We start from the raw sequence: 20,043 nt of genomic DNA, 5'->3' as shown, positions 1-20,043 counted from the left end.
ATTACTATAGTTGTTGTGTTGCCAAAGCAACTGTACATTCGCCACAGAAGATCAATTACTATAGTTGTTGTGTTGTCATAGCAACTGTAGAATAACCATGGTAGATCAATTACTAATTACTATAGTTGTTGTGCTACCATAGCAACTGTAGGATCACCACAGCAGATCAATTACTATAGTTCTTGTGTTACCATAGCAACAATAGAATCACAACAGCAGATCAATTACTATAGTTGTTGTTATCATAGCAACTGTAGAATCATCACAGCAGATCAATTACTATAGTTGTTGTGTTACCATAGCAACTGTAGAATCCCCACAGCAGATCAGTGACTATAGTTATGTTGCCATAGCAACTGTAGAATCATCACAGCAGATCAATTACTATAGTTGTTAAGTTACCATAGCAACTGTAGAATCCCTATAGCAGATCAATTACTATAGTTGTTGTTACCATAGCAACTTTAGAATCGCCACAGCAGATCAATTGAAATTAAATTAAGACACAGCAGAATTAACTCAATTACTACAGTATTTTAGTGCTAGAGATGCTCTGCTTCACCTGTAAAGACAATCTCCTCTTAGTAAAGCAGAGTGACCAACGACCTTCAGATCCAGATCAAAGTTTATAAGACTGAAGGCCACGGACAGACAGGAGGTCAACAATCTCCTCTTCTCCCCCCTAAAGAAAGATCTAACACACATTTGTCCACCATGTAAGAAAACAAACCCTCAGTTTAGTGTTGCTAACAAAGGGTCTTAAATGAGCCCCCGGCAGCACTTCATCAGAAACCTCTGGCAGCTGCTAATGGGGCTTTAATGTCCTGCTTCAGCTCGCAAGGTCTTCACACTGTCTTTAACACGGCCTGCTCAAAACACACGGGTGGTCTTCAGATTTCACATCATTCAGCTCATTACAAGACTTCATTTGTGTGTGTGTGTGCGTGAGTGTGTGTGTACCCTGTATTCCTAACTTTCTGGGGAGCAAAAGTCCCCACAGGTATAGAAATACCAGTCATTTTTTTGTCTTCATGAGGAAAATGGATCATACATCACACAGAATGAAGCATTTCGAAAATGTAAAAACGTTCAGTTTTCTAGGGTTGGTTTAGGGGACAGAATATATTATTTGTACAGTATAAAAATCATTGTCTATGGGAAGTCCCCATAAGTGTGTGTGTATACTGTACATATATATATATATATATATATACACACTGTAAAAAATAATTAATACATTTTTAAGTTGAATTAAATTAACCATATGAGTCATTTCAACTTCAATTTTCATTAAACTGAAAGAAAAACGAAACTTTTAACAATAAAAATGTCATATCGTCATCTATTTATTATTTATATATATTGCATTATGAGAATTTAAATTCTAACAATAACATCTAAGAAAATCTATTTATTATTACACAAGTTGACTCAAAACAGACATTACATTGTTTTAAATATAAAATAGATTTTTCATTTAGTTTTATAATTCAAATTCGAAAATTGTAACCGACTTAAAACTGTTTCTATAACTTAAGTTAGAAATATATAACTTATTAATCCTATAATGTGCTTTATTTGTCACTATTCCAGCAGATGGCGCTATAGGCTAGTTTTTACCAGCAGATGCAGCTCTAAGCTATTTTTAAACAGCAGATAATGCTCTATGCTAGTTTTTAACAGTAGATGGCGCTATAGGCTTGATTTTAACAGCACATGGTGCTCTAAGCTAGGTTTGATTTGCAAATGGCGCTCTAGGCTAGTTTTTACCAGCAGATGCAGCTCTAAGCTATTTTTAAACAGCGGATAGTGCTCTATGCTAGTTTTTAACAGTGGACGGCGCTTTAGGCTAGTTTTAACAGCAGATAGTGCTCTAGGTTAGTTTTTAACAGAAGATGGCGCTCTAGGCTAGTTTTTAACAGCAGACAGGTGCTCTAGGTTAGTTTTTAACAGCAGACAGGTGCTCTAGGCTAGTTTTTAACAGCAGACAGGTGCTCTAGGTTAGTTTTTAACAGCAGATGGCGTTCTAGGCTAATTTTTAACTGCAGATGGCGTTCTAGGCTAGTTTTCATTTTCAAATGGCAATAAAGGTTAGTTTTTAACAGCAGATGGTGCTCTAGGCTAGTTTTTAACAGCAGATGGTGCTCTAGGCTAGTTTTTAACAGCAGATGGCGCTCTAGGCTAGTTTTTAACAGCAGATGGTGCTCTAGGCTAGTTTTTAACAGCAGATGGTGCTCTAGGCTAGTTTTTAACAGCAGATGGTGCTCTAGGCTAGTTTTTAACAGTAGATGGCGTTCTAGGCTAGTTTTAACAGGAGATGGCGCTCTAGGCTAGTTTTTAACAGTAGATGGCGTTCTAGGCTAGTTTTAACAGCAGATGGCACTCTAGGCTAGTTTTAACAGCAGATGGTGCTCTAGGCTAGTTTTTAACAGTAGATGGCGTTCTAGGCTAGTTTTTAACTGCAGATTGTGCTCTAGGTTAGTTTTTAACAGTAGATGGCGCTCTAGGCTAGTTTTACAGCAGACAGGTGCTCTAGGTTAGTTTTTAACAGCAGATAGTGCTCTAGGTTAGTTTTTAACAGCAGATAGTGCTCTCCGTTAGTTTTTAACAGCAGATGGCGTTTTAGGCTAATTTTTAACTGCAGATGGCGTTCTAGGCTAGTTTTCATTTTCAAATGGCAATAAAGGTTAGTTTTTAACAGCAGATGGCGCTCTAAGCTAGTTTTCACCTGAAATTGTGCTCTAGGCTAGTTTTAACAGCAGATGGTGCTCTAGGCTAGTTTTTAACAGTAGATGGCGTTCTAGGCTAGTTTTAACAGCAGATGGCGTTCTAGGCTAGTTTTTAACTGCAGATGGTGCTCTAGGCTAGTTTTTAACAGTAGATGGCGCTCTAAGCTAGTTTTCATCTGAAATGGTGCTCTAGGCTAGTTTTTAAAAGCAGATGGCGCTTGAACTAGTTTGAAAAAATTGAGTTGGACCAACTCAGTTATAATTCATCGTGTACATAGCTTTTTTTTGGAATTGGCGTTTAATATTTACTAAATGAAAATCCCACCCTCAATTAAATTAAGTTCTTCCAACAAGCTATTTTTGAAGAAGCTGATGTCAAAAACTGTGTAACTTCACAGTCCACACGTTACATTTGCTAAAAATAAATGGTTTTAAAGATTCCATTGAACTGCAAAAACCAATCAAACACCAAGGAGCAGGTAAAAATGTAAGTGTATTTTTGGTTTTGTGATCATCAAAGCAAGTCAGAAATATGAATCTTCTCAGAAAAAAGCCTGAGGACAGTAATAATACCCCATAAATCTCCACAGAAAAGCTCCATGTCTGCAGACCAGAACACTGATCCATCGCCATCTTACATTCTCAACACAAGCATAGAGACAGCTTACAAAAGACCACAAATCACTAAATATTACTTTACAAAGAGGAAAAAAATAGAAACATCTCTTCATCTGTTTTCAGGTAGTTTTGGTCACACACGTGCTCATTGCATCCTTTCAAAAGTCTTTTCTATCAATATTGAAAAAATACTGCAAACTATTTCTCCATCTACGAGTAGAAAATGCTCGGTAAAAAAACATTCCTTCGTCTAAATCAGAACTGGACAGAATCATCATCATCATCATCATCAAAAAAAAGCCAGATCTGGTTGTAAACGCCACCAGCACCAGCCATGAGCGACGTGAACACACACACATAAAGTCATTTACTTCAAAATAATGCTCCAAAATACACAAGTGCTAATCCAACGACATGGTTAAAGGGAGAGTTCACCTCTAATTTATGTTTACGTCTCTTTAGTTTCATCATGATCGCATGAAGATGATGCTGTTTGTGTCCAGAAAATAAAAATAAGTGGCTTTATAAAAGAACCAACGAGCCATGAAAGTCCGAATGACTTGTGCGCTATATTAAAATGTTCAATATCCATTTAGTACATCACAAATACAGCTGTGGTGAACAATTGCTTGAGAAATCGATTCTCATGCATCGCTATTTTCAGAAGATGGCGCTCTTGGCTAGTTTTTTAACAGCTGACAGCGCTCTAGGCGGGTTTTCAACAGCAGACAGCGCTCTAGGTGAGTTTTTTAACAACAGAAGGTGCTCTAGCCTAGTTTTTAACAGCAGACGGCGGTCTAGGTGAGTTTTCAACAACAGATGGCGCTCTAGCCTAGTTTTAAAATCGCAGACGGTGCTCTAGGTGAGTTTAACAACAGATGGCGCTCTAGCCTGGTTTTTAAATCGCAGACAGTACTCTAGGTGAGTTTTCAACAACAGATAGCGCTCTAGGCTAGTTAATTTAACAATGGACATTGCTCTAGGCTAGTTTTCAACAGCAGATGGCGCTCTAGGTGAGTTTTCAACAACAGACAGTACTCTAGGTGGGTTTTCAACAACAGATGACGCTCTAGGCTAGTTTTTTTTAAACAATGGACATCGCTCTAGGCTAGTTTTCAACAGAAGGTGGCGCTCTAGGCTAGTTTTTTTAACAATTAACAGCGCTCTAGGCTAGTTTTAATAACAGATGATGCTCTTGGTTAGTTTTCAACAACAGATGGGCTCTAGGCTAGTTTTTAAAACAATGGACATTGCTCTAGGATAGTTTTCAACAGCAGATGGCGGTCTAAGCTAGTTTTCAACAGGAGGTGGAGCTCTAGCTAGTTTTTTTTAGCAATTAACAGCACTCTAGATTAACAGCAGATGGCGCTCTAGGATAGTTTTAACATCAGATGGTGCTCTAGGCTAGTTTCTAACAGCAGATGATGCTTTGGACTAGTTTTTAGCGGCGAGCAGTGCTCTAGGCTAATTTTTAAGAGCAGACAGCGCTCTAGGCTAAATTTTTACAGACAGCGCTCTAGGTTAGATTTTAACATCAGATGGCGCTCCAGGCTAGTTTTTAACAGCAGATGACCCTATAGCATACTTTCAATAGTAGATGGCGCTCTAGGCTAGTTTTTAACAACATATGGCGCTCGAGGTAAATTTTTAATAGTAGATGGTGCCCTAGGCTAGTTTTTAACAGCAGACGGACAGGCGCTCTAGGCTAGTTTAAAACAGCAGACGGGGCTCTAGGCTAGTTTTTTTACAGACAGTGCCCTAGGCTAGCTTTTAACAGCAGATGATGCTTTGGACTAGTTTTTAGCAGCGAGCAGCGCTCTAGGCTAATTTTTAAGAGCAGACAGCGCTCTAGGCTAGATTTTTACAGACAGTGCTCTAGGCTAGTTTTTAACATCAGATGGCGCTCCAGGCTAGTTTTTAACAACATATGGTGTTCTAGGTTAATTTTTAATAGTAGATGGTGCTCTAGGCTAGTTTTTAACAGCAGACGGACAGGCGCTCTAGGCTAGTTTATAACAGCAGACGGGGCTCTAGGCTAGTTTAACATCAGACGATGCTCTAGGCTAGTTTTTAACAGCAGATGGCACTATGGAGCCGCTTTTAATAGCAGAAGGTGCTCTAGGCTCGTTTTTAATAGCACATGGCGCTCCAGGCTAGTTTTAACAAAAGACAGCGCTCTAGCTTAATTTTTTTATAGTAGATGGCGCTCTAGGCTAGTTTTTAACATCAGACAATGCTCTAGGCTAGTTTAACAGTGGATGGCATTCTAGGCTAGTTTTTAACATCAGACTATGCTCTAGGCTAGTTTTTAACAGCAGATAGCACTATAGAGCTGTTTTTAAACAGCAGATGGTGCTCTAGGCTAGTTTAAATAGCACATGGCGCTCTAGGCTAGTTTTTAACAAAAGATGGCACTTTAGGTTAATTTTTAATAGTAGATGGCTCTCTAGGCTAGTTTTTAACAGCAGACAGCGCTCTAAGACTTGTTTTAAACATCGCTCTAGGCTAATTTTTAACAGCAGATGGGGCTCGAGGCTAGTTTTTTAAAGCGGACAGTGATCCACACTCACATGTTTATGGGACAAGTGCTTGTGCATTCACCCGAGTACTGCAAGCTGAGACTAATGTAAACACTCTTGTAATTCACTGAAACCTTTCCTAATTTATTAATGATTATTTTAGGTTTGAGTGGTATTTGTAAGCAATTGGAGGCAAGCAGAGTATGGCTGTTAGTAAAGCACACAGCGCCATCTGCTGTTAAAAATACATTCTAAAAATTGCAGAATTGATTTTCTGAATGATTTTTCACCACAGCTCTAATCAAAAAAGCCAATTACTGACTGGAAATACAGTGTGAAGTCCAGATTCAAGTGTACACAAACATCAGAGTTTTAAAAAAGGGAAACAAGAATAAACATAAGTAAACTTAAATGACTCAGATTTCAGCCTATTTCTTGGAACTTTCAATGTGCTATGATAATATCGCTGTATGGAAAAGAGCAGCAAGAACATTCTGCTAAATTTGTTCTTTACTGTGTGTTAGGTAGGGGGAAAAACATACAGATTTGGAAGACGTCATAATTTTGCGGTGAACTTTCCATTTAACCATTTTTAATTACATATTTTCTTTAAAAAGCAAAAAAATAAAGGATCAGCACCATTTTTAGGCTTGTTTGACTCATTTAAATGGCTGTGATACCAGAAAATATGTCCAGATATTTTGGCAAAACCAGTGAAAAAGTACGTCAAAATAAAAAATACAAACTCTGCAGTAATAGTAGTAATTTAAATGACATTCATTTTTGAAGTATGATATGAATAATAGATGTTTTCAGTGCTGGTGATGAGGCTGGCACCATTTACTCTTTCAGCCGCTGCGGTTTACCATCCTCAAAAGTAAATGTAATACAATTACAAAGGGAAAAAAAATGAAATTAGGTCAAAAATATGAGACACTACCAGTAATATAAAACAAAATAGAGCTTTTTGTGGCTTACAAACTCAAATCAGGTCTTTGAAACTTTTACAACCAAACAGATCACCAACATAGAAATCTATAATAATAATAACACCAACAATCAAAAAAATATAAGTTGAACTCTGAAGTGGTGCTATAATTATGTAGAATTATTCCCCTTGTGAAAAGCGGACAGCATGGACGAGCGATTAAATGGCGATTCTCCATGCGCTTTATGAAAACAGAAGCACGCACGCACAAAAAACACCTAGGAAAAACACGTCACTTTTGCATGCTGACATCCTCAGGGGGGAGACTCCACGATTGGCTGCAACTCGGTAGTGATATGAATCCTGTTTGTTTTACACCAAACGTCCATTGCGATTTACTTCCTGTTAATTCTGTAAACAACAACATGATGGATTTAATGCCCAAGAAACTCTGAGGGAGTAAATTGCATTACGCAAACCGGCGATGTTACGCAATCCATCTTCTGTACTGAGAATCCAGCACGAACGTCGGAAAATGGCACTTTTGCAGGATCGTACGCGACAAAAATAACAACACCAGTCCATGCTTATAGCAGCAGAGGAGCAGAAACAACAGGACGCCAGTGCCAGGGTAGGAAAAAAGCCCTTTTGCTGAAAAAAACGTGCATATAGCAGGAGAAAACACGCTATAGAAAAACCAACAGCTACAACCTTTAGAAAAGCAGATTGGGAGCAGTGTTGAAGTTCAGATGTCCATGTAGTCGTCTTCCTCGTCAGATTCACTTTCCAGTGACGACTCTTGACTGGACGTCTCCTGCACTTCTAGCGCAGGCTGAGCCAGAGTGTCCTTCTTCACATTAGCTGCCGACTGAGAGGACAGGATCACATTCTGATGGGGAAACACATTATTGGTAAGGGAAAAAAATCTATCTATCTATCTATCTATCTATCTATCTATCTATCTATCTATCTATCTATCTATCTATCTATCTATATATATTTATATATATATATATATATATATATATATATATATTTGAATATATATATATATATATTTGAAATGTGTCTCCAAAAACACAACAAGTGATGTTTCAGTGGATGTTCATGCTGTACTTCTCCCATATAAAGTCAACAATGACCAAAGGTACCAAAAAAGCATCATATACAGCTGAATCATTAGCTGCCTAAGGATTAAGGCAGGTCTGAAGACAAAAGGGGGTCCAACCCGGAACTAGTAAGGTGTACCTAATAAAGTGGCCGGTGAGTGTATATACTGTGTAAAAATAATTGAACATTTAAATGCCATATTTCTAAAGCGTCCAAAACGCAATATATTTGATCTCACTGAGTTAACAGCTGATCTGTTTTCCTGGAGGACACTGGGATAAATGAAATATTCACACACACACACAAACCTTGAGCTTCTGCTTGGTCTCCTCAGAGATGCTACCTTTGGGGGAGAGCAGGGTGGGCGTGGGGGGCGTGACGGTGATCTCCGGGGGGAATTTGGTGACTGTGGAGGGAATCATCAGTTTTGGCATGTTGGGTGGGATTCTGGAGCGGATGCGACTCGGATCGTTCTGCTTCGACTGCTCACTTTCTGCAGAAATCATGCAAGAAAACAGCATTATTATTATTATTATTATTATTATTATTATTATTATTATTCTATTTGATAACTTCATATTATTGTAAAAATACAGGAATTTGAAATAAGTCATATGTAGATGCTGTGAAATCATTTATAACAGTAATCAGAAGTAGACTGAAATATTACTATTTTGCAACAAAATATTATGAATATTCAAATGTGGAAAGCATAATATAAACAAATACAATAAAAAATACAGAATTCAAAAATGTTATTAGTAAGCATTAGCATTAAGCATGTGCAATCGTTTGACAAATGAAACCTTTAAAAAAATTGAATTATTCTTCAAAATATGCACAGCAAAAATGCTTTCAAGACTAAACTGAGTTTTAATCTTGTTTCTAGTACAAATATCTCAAAATTCTATCAAGAAGCAAGTCAAGAAGAAATATTGTCTTATTTTCAGAAATAGTAAGTCAAGATGAAGTGAGTTCTTCCTTAAAACAAACAAAAAAACCTGCCAATGGGGTAAATAAAATAATCTTGTTTTCATTTTGCTGGTTTTTAAAGAAAACCTCACTTCATTTTGACTCGTTTTTTATTTTTTTATTTTTGCCTGTATAGAAAGTACTTCTTGATTTGAGACGTTTTAGATATTTGGACTAGAAACAAGACAATAAAAAATCGAAATAAGAACTGATTTATACTTGATTTATACAGAACTGTTTACAGTAATCAAGGCAAGTATAAGTAACTGTAATTAAATGACCTTAAAATAGAAAAGCCATCCCTTCATTTACTTTTCAGCAGATAAGTCATTTAACTACACTAACTACTGTAGGTACTTTGTAAAGAGTTACACTGAAGTAAACATGGCAGAAAGTAGACAAGTTCAAAACGCTTGAGCCCAATTTACACCAGCCTGAGCAAGTCCATTTTTTTTTTATTCTAGTTTTGTCGATTGCTTTGTTTCTAATTGTAGTTATTCAACCTCCTGTAAGTTTTTTTTGCATTTTTTAAATATTTCCTTAATGATGTTTAACAAATCCAGGAATTTTCACAGTATTTCCGATAATATTTTTTCTTCTGGAGAAAGTCTTATTTGTTTTATTTCGGCTAGAATAAAAGCAGTTTTTAATTAATTTAAAGCCATTTTAAGGTCAGTATTATTAGCCCCCTTAAGCAATATTAGTTTTGGACTGTCTGCAGAATAAACCACTATTACACAATGACCTGCCTAATTACCCTAACTTTACCCTTATAAAGCCTTTAAATATGGCTTTAAGCTGAATACAAATTAATACATGTAATGCTAATTAGCATTAATAATGCTTAATTAAGGAAGCATTTTAATGGCTTTAACTAACAATAATAACTTAAATAAATATATCTTTTTTATATCTGTATTTCTTTCAATGTTCAAAGATTCCTAAAATATGTTTTTGTAAAAGTGTGAGATTATTATTACTGCAATAGGAATGAAATCATTAATATAAAACTGACTGTAAACATGATGGAATATTAGTATTTTATTCATTCATTCATTTTCTTTTCGGCTTAGTCCCTTTATTAATCTGGGGTCGCCACGGTGGAATGAACCACCAACTTATCCAGCACGTTTTAACGCAACGGATACCCTTCCAACTACAACCCATCACTGGGAAACATCCATACACACTTATTCAGATGTATACACTACGGACAATTTAGCCTTCCCAATTCACCTGTACCGCATGTCTTTGGACTGTGGGGGAAACCGGAGCACCCGGAGAGGAAACCCACGCGAATGCAGGGAGAACATGCAAACTCCACACAGAAACGCCAACTGACCCAGCCGAGGCTCGAACAAGTGGCCTTCTTGCTGTGAGGCGACTGCACTACCTACTGCGCCACTGCATTGCCCTATTAATATTTTAATTTAGGCTTAATTTAGCGATTTATTTTCCAGTTTCTACGTTTTTATTATGTGCTTTTGCAATTAGACTCATATTTGGGAGTTCTCACCTCCAATTCACATTGTATTTCAGCTTTATTTTCAATTAAGGAAGCATTTTAATGGCTTTAACTAACAATAATAACTCTTTATATTAATCTATTAAATATCTAGTCTAATATTATTTACTGTCATCAAGACAAAGATAAAATAAATCAGTTATTAGAAATGAGTTATTAAAACTATTATGTTTAGAAATGAGTCAAATCTTCTCTCCGTTAAACAGAAATTCAGGGTAAACAATATACAGGGGGGCTAATAATTCTTCAACTCTATATGTGCTGGTGTTATTTCTATGTTTGTACTGAATATGACTTATGCACAACACTTTAGTCAGTCGTGTGGCTGTTTTTAAACAAGTTCTGTATGTAAATTCTATAATTGCATTATCATGCGCTTTATAAATAGATGAACTGGAGGAACCTGTGCTGGAGTGTGTGGAGCAGGATGGGGGCTCGTGTGCGGCCCACTCGTGTGTGTTGTGGATCTGAGAGACGGTGGCCATCTTCATCTGCTGACACAGGTGAGACTCCTGCTGACGGTACAGCAGACCCTCAGACGCCGGCTCTTCTCTGTCCTCTGTACGTACACACACACACACACAGAAGAGACACGGGCCATCAGTGCACACACAATCTGAATGGACAGCTTACTTTCAAAGCGCTTTTCTTTTGTATTTAAGGGATAGTTCACCCAAAAATTAAAATTCTGTCATCAACTACTCAATCTTCACTTGTTCCAAATCACGCTGAGCTTTTTGTTCTGTTAAATCCACAGACTGTAAAAGATATAGACGTAGTATCTGTGACGTCACCCATAGGTTTCTGAAGAAGCCAAAAGAAGCTACTAGTAGGCGTGGCCAACCCTTGCCATTTTGAGTCATTGCACTGACTGGGGGATACCAAACAAGGGCAAAGAGGCGGAGCATGAGCAGAGCGTGAGCAGCTAACCACTGAGCCACCTTTTCAGTAGATGTGTTGTTTCTTTTTTCAGCATTCAAAGCTCAGTGCTGACAGCTTGTGGACAAACTAAGAAATGCAAAAACATTTCACAGCGCATGTGTGAGTTACGTGTACAATGTTTGTTGTGGTTGTGTGTATGATACAGTATCAGAATCAGAAAGAGCTTATTGCCAGGTATGTTCACACATACGAGGAATTTGTTTTGGTGACAGAGCTTCTACAGTGCAACAGGATTACAGAGACAGGACAAAAAACAGATAATAAATATATTTAAAAAAATAGAAGTGGTGAATGCAAATATACAGATTGACAAGTGTATGTACGTGTTTATTACTATATACAACGTTATATGTGCAGCTGTTATGTGCAAATTGGCATGTAAAGTGTGTTGGTAAATAAGTGTATATGTGTATAAAAGTGTATAGCAGTAGTGATGTTGGTTCCGCAATTATTATCATCAAGTGTTCATGAGATGGATTGCCTGAGGGAAGAAATTGTTTCTGTGTCGGGCTGTTCTGGTGCGCAGTGCTCTGTAGCGTCGACCAGAAGGTAAAAGTTCAAAGAGGCAGTGTGCTGGGTGTGAGGGGTCCAGAGTGATTTTGGCAGCCCTTCTGCTCGCTCTGGATAAGTACAGTTCTTGGGGAGTAGGAAGGGTTGTACCAGTGATTCGCTCAGCAGTCCGAACTATTCGACGTAGTCTTTGGAGGGCAGAGTACGACACGGAGGCGGCCATCGTCATCATCTTGCGAATATGTGTGCACTATTAGGTGTATACAAAATCAGAAGTATGCTTTAGGCTTTCCTCATGATACATGTACTTATTATAAGGACAAAAGTATATCATGTATAATAAGAGGAAATTAAGCATGAACCAAACCTTTATTCACTTGTTTCTTTATGAAGTAGTCCTTCTTACAGGGTAACTATTAAGTAATGTTAATTAACTACAACTCCAAATCAGAAAAAGTCAGGACAATATGGAAAACGCAAATACAAAGTAGTGATTTCTTAATTTACTTTGACTTGTTTTCACTGCAGACAATAGAACAAACATTATTTAAAGTGTTACTCATTATTTTTAGTGTCGTTGCTGTTTTTTTATTCCAAATAAACACATGTTCCAATTTTGGTTCTTGCAACACACTTCAAATAAAGTTGGAACAGTAAAACATTGACCACTTTGTCATGGTGCCATTGCTGTTCACGACACTTAAAAGATGTTTAGCAAGTGATGAAGTGTTTCAGGTGGACATTTGTCTCATTCTTCAAGCAAACAAGCCATAAGGTGGGCAATACAGGGTCTTCATTGCCACACATTCTTTATTGGAGACAGGTCGGGGCTGCAGGCAGGCCAGTCAAGTACTCTTCCTCTGCGTGCAGGATTGTAATGTATGCAGAATGTGGTTTTACATTGTCTTGTTGAAATATGCATGGGTGTCCCATGCAGCGCCGTCTGAGAGATCAGAGATCACAGTTGTTCAGCTTAGGCTTGAACTCTTGTCCTTTACGCACTGAAATCCCACCAGATTCCTTGAATCTTTTAATGATGTTCTGCACTGTTGAAGTTGAAATATCTAAATGTCTTCCTCTCTTTCTCTGAGGAACATTGTTTTTAAACATTCCAATCCTTTTCTCAGGTTTTTGTTGGCAAACTGTCGATCCTCTGCCCATCTTTGCTCCTAAAGGACTAGACCAGGGGTCACCAAACTTGTTCCTGGAGGGCCGGTGTCCTGCAGATTTTAGCTCCAACCCTAATCAAACACACCTGAACAAGCTAATCAAGGTCTTACCAGGTATTCTTGAAACAATCAAGCAGGTGTGTTGATGCAAGTTGGAGCTAAACCCTGCAGGGACACCGGCCCTGCAGGACTGTGATTGGTGACCCCTGGACTAGACCTTCTTTGGATGCTGCTTTTGTACTAAATCATAATTACAAATCACCTGTTGACATCACCTGTTTCAAACCACATCATTATTTCACCAGTTTACCTGATTACTAGCCCTAAACTGCTCCCCTCCCAACTTTTTCTGGAGTGTGTAGCAGGTCTGAATGACAGGAAATGATGTATATTAACAAATGAAGTGAAGTTGACCAGACAAAACATCAAATATTTTGTGTTCATATTGTCTGTAATGAAATACAAGTCAAATTCAATTTCTGATTTGAAGTCGTATGTGTACTTTATGTTTAGGGTTAGATGTTGATGTATGAGAATAATATTATTAATGGGCCCTAATAACACTGACTGCATGAATGTTTACTGCTAATGTCCTCTGATATACATGCAAATGAGCAAAATGAAGTTTTGACAAGCGTTAATAAAAGAGACTGTTGCTGAATTTCAAGAACTGCTTTGACAGACATGAACGGGATTACGTTGTATTGCATGTACTTTCATTGGCTTCTCAAGGACACACACAAACACATATGCATACACACAATCACGTACTTGTGCACTTCATCCTTGTTTCCTAGCAAATGAGTATGAAGCGCTGAACACATCAGTCTAAATGAGATGAGCGAATGAAAACACACTCATTTAGGTGCAGTCTGTGTGTGTGTTTTCAGAAGAAGATGATGTGAGACATGCCAGAGAAACATTTAGATTATGAAAATAAACTTGTCTGAAGTTATACACTGCATGTCAATGCCAGACAGAACGTGGTTTTATAAAATGTACATTCAAACAGAATGTAATTTCCTGAACAAGTGCTCCCTCTTCTGGCCACACGTGGAAACTCTCAACGCAACACTGACCAGAAAACAAGTTTATGGCTTAATGTATTATTTGTATTCCTATTTTTATTATTCTTATGTATTTTGATTTAATATATTTAAATCAAAGGCAATGCGCTCAACTTAAAGTGTGACTACTGATATTTATGTTTATTATTATTATTATATTATTGTCTTATTATTATGTTGTTATCGTACGCGGAGAATAAGGTAATAATATTAAGTATAAAAAAATAATGAGTATAAATGAAGTATAAAAGTTTAACATAAATATTATACATATGCTATAATATTATATAAAGCTAACCTGTACTTATATAGTATATAGGGGATGTCTATGAGTGCTTGTTTATTAAAGTTAAATATATGGGAAAATCAGTTCATTAAAGCAGCTAATGTGTGGATGGTGGGCTTGTCTAATGGCCCCTCCGTGCAAACACGATGCGACACACTCTGCGCTCGCGTTTGCCAATTCACACACTCATATCCACTAATTCTCACTGGTGCTACAGACACCAGCTCCTGATTTTTACAACCGGCTCTGACTGTGGCAAATAATTTCAATTCAAGTCGTCACTAGAGTATGAAGTTTTTCTCAAGCCCTTTTCCCCCTTAATTGTCACAACTAAAAATGGTTAAACACAGCACACATGAAAAAAATGCAGTGTTTTTAACTATGGAAAAGTACTTGAATTAATGTGTTGAAGTAGTTATAGTTCCTATGGTAATGAAATAAGCAAATATAAACAAATTACTCACTACTGTACTAAGATTTAGGGTAAATAGGAATATTCTTTCCCACATTAAATTTATTCCAGTAAATACTATAGTGTTTTTTAACTATACTATAGTAAAGTACTTGAATAAATCTGTTGACGTCATCTTTTAGTTCCTATGGTAATGCAATAACCAAATACAAACTAATTATTTAGTACTGTACTAAGATTTAAGTAAATAGGGAAATTCTTTCCCTATATAATAAATACTATAGTCATTTATAGAAAATACTATTGTAAAGTACTTGAATTAATGTGTTGAAGTAGTTTTTTAGTTCCTATGGTAATGAAATAAGCAAATAAACAAATTACTCACTACTGAACTAAGATTTAGGGTAAATAGGAAATATTCTTTCCCACATTAAAATTTATTACAGTAAATACTATAGTGTTTTTTAACTACTATAGTAAAGTACTTGAATAGATCTGTTGACGACGTTTTTTTAGTTCCTATGGTAATGCAATAACCAAATACAAACTAATAATTTAGCACTGTACTAAGATTTAAATATGAGTAAATAGGGAATATTCTTTCCCTATATATATACTATAGTCATTTATAGAAAATACTATAGTAAGTACTTGAATTAATGTTGAAGTAGTTTTATAGTTCCTATGGGAATGAAATAAGCAAATATAAACAAATATTCAGTACTGTACTAAGATTTAGGGTAAATAGGGAATATTTTTCTCACTTTAAAAAATATTATAGTAAATACTACAGTGTTTTTGAACCATACTATAGTAAAGTACTTGAATTAATCAGTTGAAGTAATTTATAGTTCCAGTATGGTAATGCATTAACCAAATATAAACCAATTCCTCAGTACTGTACTAAGATTTAGGGTAAATAGGAAATATTGTTCCCACATTAAATGCATTATAGTTAATACTACAGTTTTATAACTACTATAGTAAAGTACTTGAATTAATCTGTTAAAGTACTATTATAGTTGCTATGGTTATGCAATAACCAAATATAAACAAATATTTACTTTGTACTAAGGTTTAGAGTAAATAGGAACTTTTTCCCTATATTATACTCATTTATAGTAAATACTATAGTAAAGTACTTGAATTAATCTGTTGAAGTAGTTTTATAGTTCCTATACGGTAGAACAATAGCCAATATAAACAGATTTTCAGTACAGTACTAAGATTTAGAGTAAATTGGGAATATTTTTCCAACGTTAACATTTTCTATAGTCATTTATAGTAAATACTATAGTGTTTTGACCCATACTATAGTAAAGTACTTAAATTAATCTGTTGAAGTACTTTTATAGTTGCTATGGTAATGCAATAATCAAATATAAACAAATTATTTAGTACTGTACGACGATTTAGGGTAAATAGGGAATATTTGTTTCCTGTATAATAAATATTATAGTAATTTATAGTAAATACTATAGTAAAGTACTTGAATTAATCTGTTGAAGTACTTTTATAGTTGCTATGGTAATGCAATAACCAAATATAAACAAATTATTTAGTAGTGTATTAATATTTAGGGTAAATAGGGAATATTTTTCCGACATTAATAAATACTATAGTAATTTATAGTAAACACTACAGTGTTTTTGAACCATACTATAGTAAAATATTTGAATTAATCTGTTAAAGTAGTTTTATAGTTCCCATAGTAATGCAATGGCCAAATATAAACAAATTATTCAGTTTTGTATCAAGACAGAGTAAATAGGGAGTTCCTGCTTTTTTCCTGCTTTAAGAAAATATTATAGTAATTTTTAGTAACTACTTTAGTGTTTTTAACTATACTATAGTAAAGCACTGGAATTAATCTGTTATAGTTCCAGTGGTAATATAATAACCAATTATAACAAATTATTACGAAGACTTAGGGTAAATAGGGAATATATCGTAATTTATAGTAAGTACCTTATTGTTTTTGAGCCATACTATAGTAAAGTACGTAATGCGTTGATGTATTTATAATTCCTATATGGTAATACATTAACCAAATACGAACAAAATATTCAGTACCGTATTATGATTTAGGGTAAATATGGAGTGTTTTTACCACTTTTAAAATACTATAGTAATTTACAGCAAATACTGTAGTGTTTTTGAACCATACCATAGTAAAACGTTTGAATTAATCTGTTGATGTAATTTTATATAGTTCCTATAGTAATATGATAACCAATTATAAACAAGTTATTACTAAGATTTATGGTAAATTATGGTAAATTTTCCCCCACATTAAAAACATACTATAGTAAAGTACTTGAAATTAATACGTTGAAGTACATTTATAGTTTCTATGGTAATGCAATAACCAAATACATAAACAAATTATTCATTATAGTGTAAATTATAGTAAAAAGTAAAGTACACTACAGTATTTACTACAGTTGATCAGTTCACTATAGTTATTAATACAGTATGCTGGAGCTTTCATTAACACAGTCTTGTAAATACTCTAATAACACAGTATAACACCCTTACCATAGTATTTTTTGTTCATTCACCTGGGAGGGTCTTAAACTACAATCAAATCAAACTTGAATAGAGAAAAGAGCATCTAACTAAACCGTGATGAACTTTAGGTTTGGATTACGGTGCTCTTTCGGTCAACAGTTGTTTAGCCGAGGCTTTGGGGCAAATATTGACACACGGCCTTTAAATTAAAGCTCCTTAATGCTTCTTTGAAGAGCAACGCAACACTTTTACAATTACCATCCATTATTTGCAGTTTAGTTCATTAACCGTTTGTGATTCAGTGGTGTTTTCTGTTTGTTTACACACTCAAAATGTCTGTTAGGGCTTGTTCAAACTGCTTATGTAAAATAAGCCGAAACAACACAATTATTGCGGCTTTTTTGAGAACAACTTAATTGTTTAAAAATAATAAAGTTAACTTAATTGATTTGTTTTATTTTTATTTTACAGTGAAACTTTCAGTGGAATATTCTTACAACACGTTTTTTTTGGGGAAATATTTGAAAAAGAAGGAGGGCGGATATTGTGACTTCAACTGTACGAGAGCTGTCATTGGGGTAATATCTTTTTTTGTACTGTACTAATATATACACTTTAGGAATTAATGTGTACTTGTAAGACACCGGTAGACTCTTTAGACTGTGTACTTACTCATACGTTTATTTCTGAGAGTGGAAGAATCAGTGATTTCCTCAAATACAGTCATCACATAAAAACATGATAGATTTACAGCAGAAAGCAAACCCTACAGCTGATCTACAGGTGGGCTTTACCTGAGCCTGAGTGTGTGTGTGTGTGAAGGGGGTTGTGTATTCAGGGTGTCTAGACATGAGCGTTCTCTGATGGTTAATCTCATTAGGAAGAACAGCTCTGTGAAGGCAGCAGGCTCTCTATTCATGCAGAGATGGACAGAGAGAGATAGAGAGATGCTTCACTGCCTGTTAGCACCGCTCATCTACAGTTTACAGGACTTTTGGGGTGGGGGGGTTGTGAAAGTTTATTTGTATGAATGTCTTTCAGGCATTGTTATTCATCTGCGACTATAAGCTGGAATGAGTGCTTGACTGACAAATGCAGGAGCATCAATCTGATCTGCAGGCTTTATGTGAGGGAATTCATTCATGCTTCATTCATTTAAGCACACATTTTGGTTGAAATAACCCAAGAGGTTACAATTTAAATAAGTACTGGATTGCTGTAACCCAGGATTGGGTCAAATATGGACAAACCCAATAGTTGGGTTCTTAAAAAAGGACTGTGCTAAGTTGTTTGACCTAAATTTGAGTAAAATATGGACTAATATTTAACCAAATGGATTGGATTTTACCCAAATTTAGGTTGAAATAACCCAAGAAGATACACTTAAAATAAATACTGGATTGTTGTAACCCAGGATTGGATCAAATATGGACAAACCCAATAGTTGGGTACTTCAAAGTACTATGCTAGATTGTAATGACCCAGATTTGAGTAAAATATGGACAAATAGTTAAACAAACGAATTGGATTTTACCCAAATTTAGGTTGAAATAACTCAAGAAGATACACTTTAAATAAATACTGGATTGTTGTAACACAGGATTGGGTCAAATATGGACAAACCCAACAGTTGGGTTCTTAAAAAAGGACTGTGCTAGGTTGTTTAACGTAAATTTGAGTAAAACATGGACTAATATTTAACCAAATGGATTGGATTTTACCCAAATTTAGGTTAAAATAACCCAAGAAGATACACTTAAAATAAATACTGGATTGTTTTAACCCAGGATTGGATCAAATATGGACAAACCCAACAGTTAGGTTTTTAAAAGTACTATGCTAGGTTGTATTGACCCAAATTTGAGTAAAATGTAGACAAATATTTAACCAAATGGATTGGATTTTACCCCGATTTAGGTTGAAATAACTCAAGAAGATACACTTTAAAAAATACTTGATTGTTGTAACACAGGATTGGGTCAAATATGTAAAAACCCAACAGCTGGGTTCTTAAAAGTACTATGCTAGGTTGTATTGACCCAAATTTGAGTAAAATGTAGACAATATTTAACCAAATGGATTGGATTTTACCCAGATTTAGGTTGAAATAACCCACAAAGATACACTTGAAACAAATACTGGATTGTTGTAACCCAGTATTGGGTCAATAGTTGGGTTCTTAAAGTACTGTGCTAAGTTGTTTTTTGTTTTGGATTTTACGCATATTTAGGTTGAAATAACCCAAGAAGGTAAACTCTGGGTTGCTGTAACCAAACGTTCAAATATGGACAAAAGGGTCAAATATGAACAAAAATGTTGTTGATCGTTTTTTTTTTAATACAAATTAAATTTTTTAACCCAATGGTTGGTTTTTTCCATATTTGACCCAATGTTAGGTTAAAATTTAACCACAATGATGGGTTCAATTTTTAAGTTAAATTAAAATTACAACGTTTAACCCAACAGTTGGGTTTATCATTTAAAGTTGGTCAAAATAACAAATGTTTTTTATTGACTGAAAAATCACACTCTAAAAGGCTGGGCTGTTGGAACTCAATGTGGGTCAAATATAAACAAAATCAATGTTCTTTTTTATGATTAAATTTAAATGACACTTTTTAAACCCAATGGTAGGGTTTGTCCATGTTTGACACAACATTGGGTTATGACAACCCAGCAGTTTTACAGTGTAGAAATCAGTTGTTTCAACTTAAATTTTAGTAAAATATGGATAACAAAAATGAA

General features: G+C 35.4%; 1 protein-coding gene across 1 annotated transcript in view; it reads right to left on the bottom strand.

Moving 5' to 3' along the window:
• Positions 1 to 3,204: 3,204 nt before the first annotated feature.
• The window catches only part of cabin1 (calcineurin binding protein 1), a 196,549-nt gene continuing 179,710 nt past the window's right edge, over positions 3,205 to 20,043 (bottom strand). The window contains 3 exon segments of the mRNA XM_056464608.1: positions 3,205 to 7,683; positions 8,213 to 8,397; positions 10,805 to 10,960. Of these exon segments, the coding sequence (XP_056320583.1) occupies positions 7,540 to 7,683; positions 8,213 to 8,397; positions 10,805 to 10,960 (485 nt within the window). The 3' untranslated portion in view covers positions 3,205 to 7,539.

Source organism: Danio aesculapii, chromosome 8 (genome assembly GCF_903798145.1).
Source record: "Danio aesculapii chromosome 8, fDanAes4.1, whole genome shotgun sequence".
NCBI classification, from domain to species: Eukaryota; Metazoa; Chordata; class Actinopteri; order Cypriniformes; family Danionidae; genus Danio; species Danio aesculapii.
This window is presented reverse-complemented; position numbering and strand designations above follow the sequence as displayed.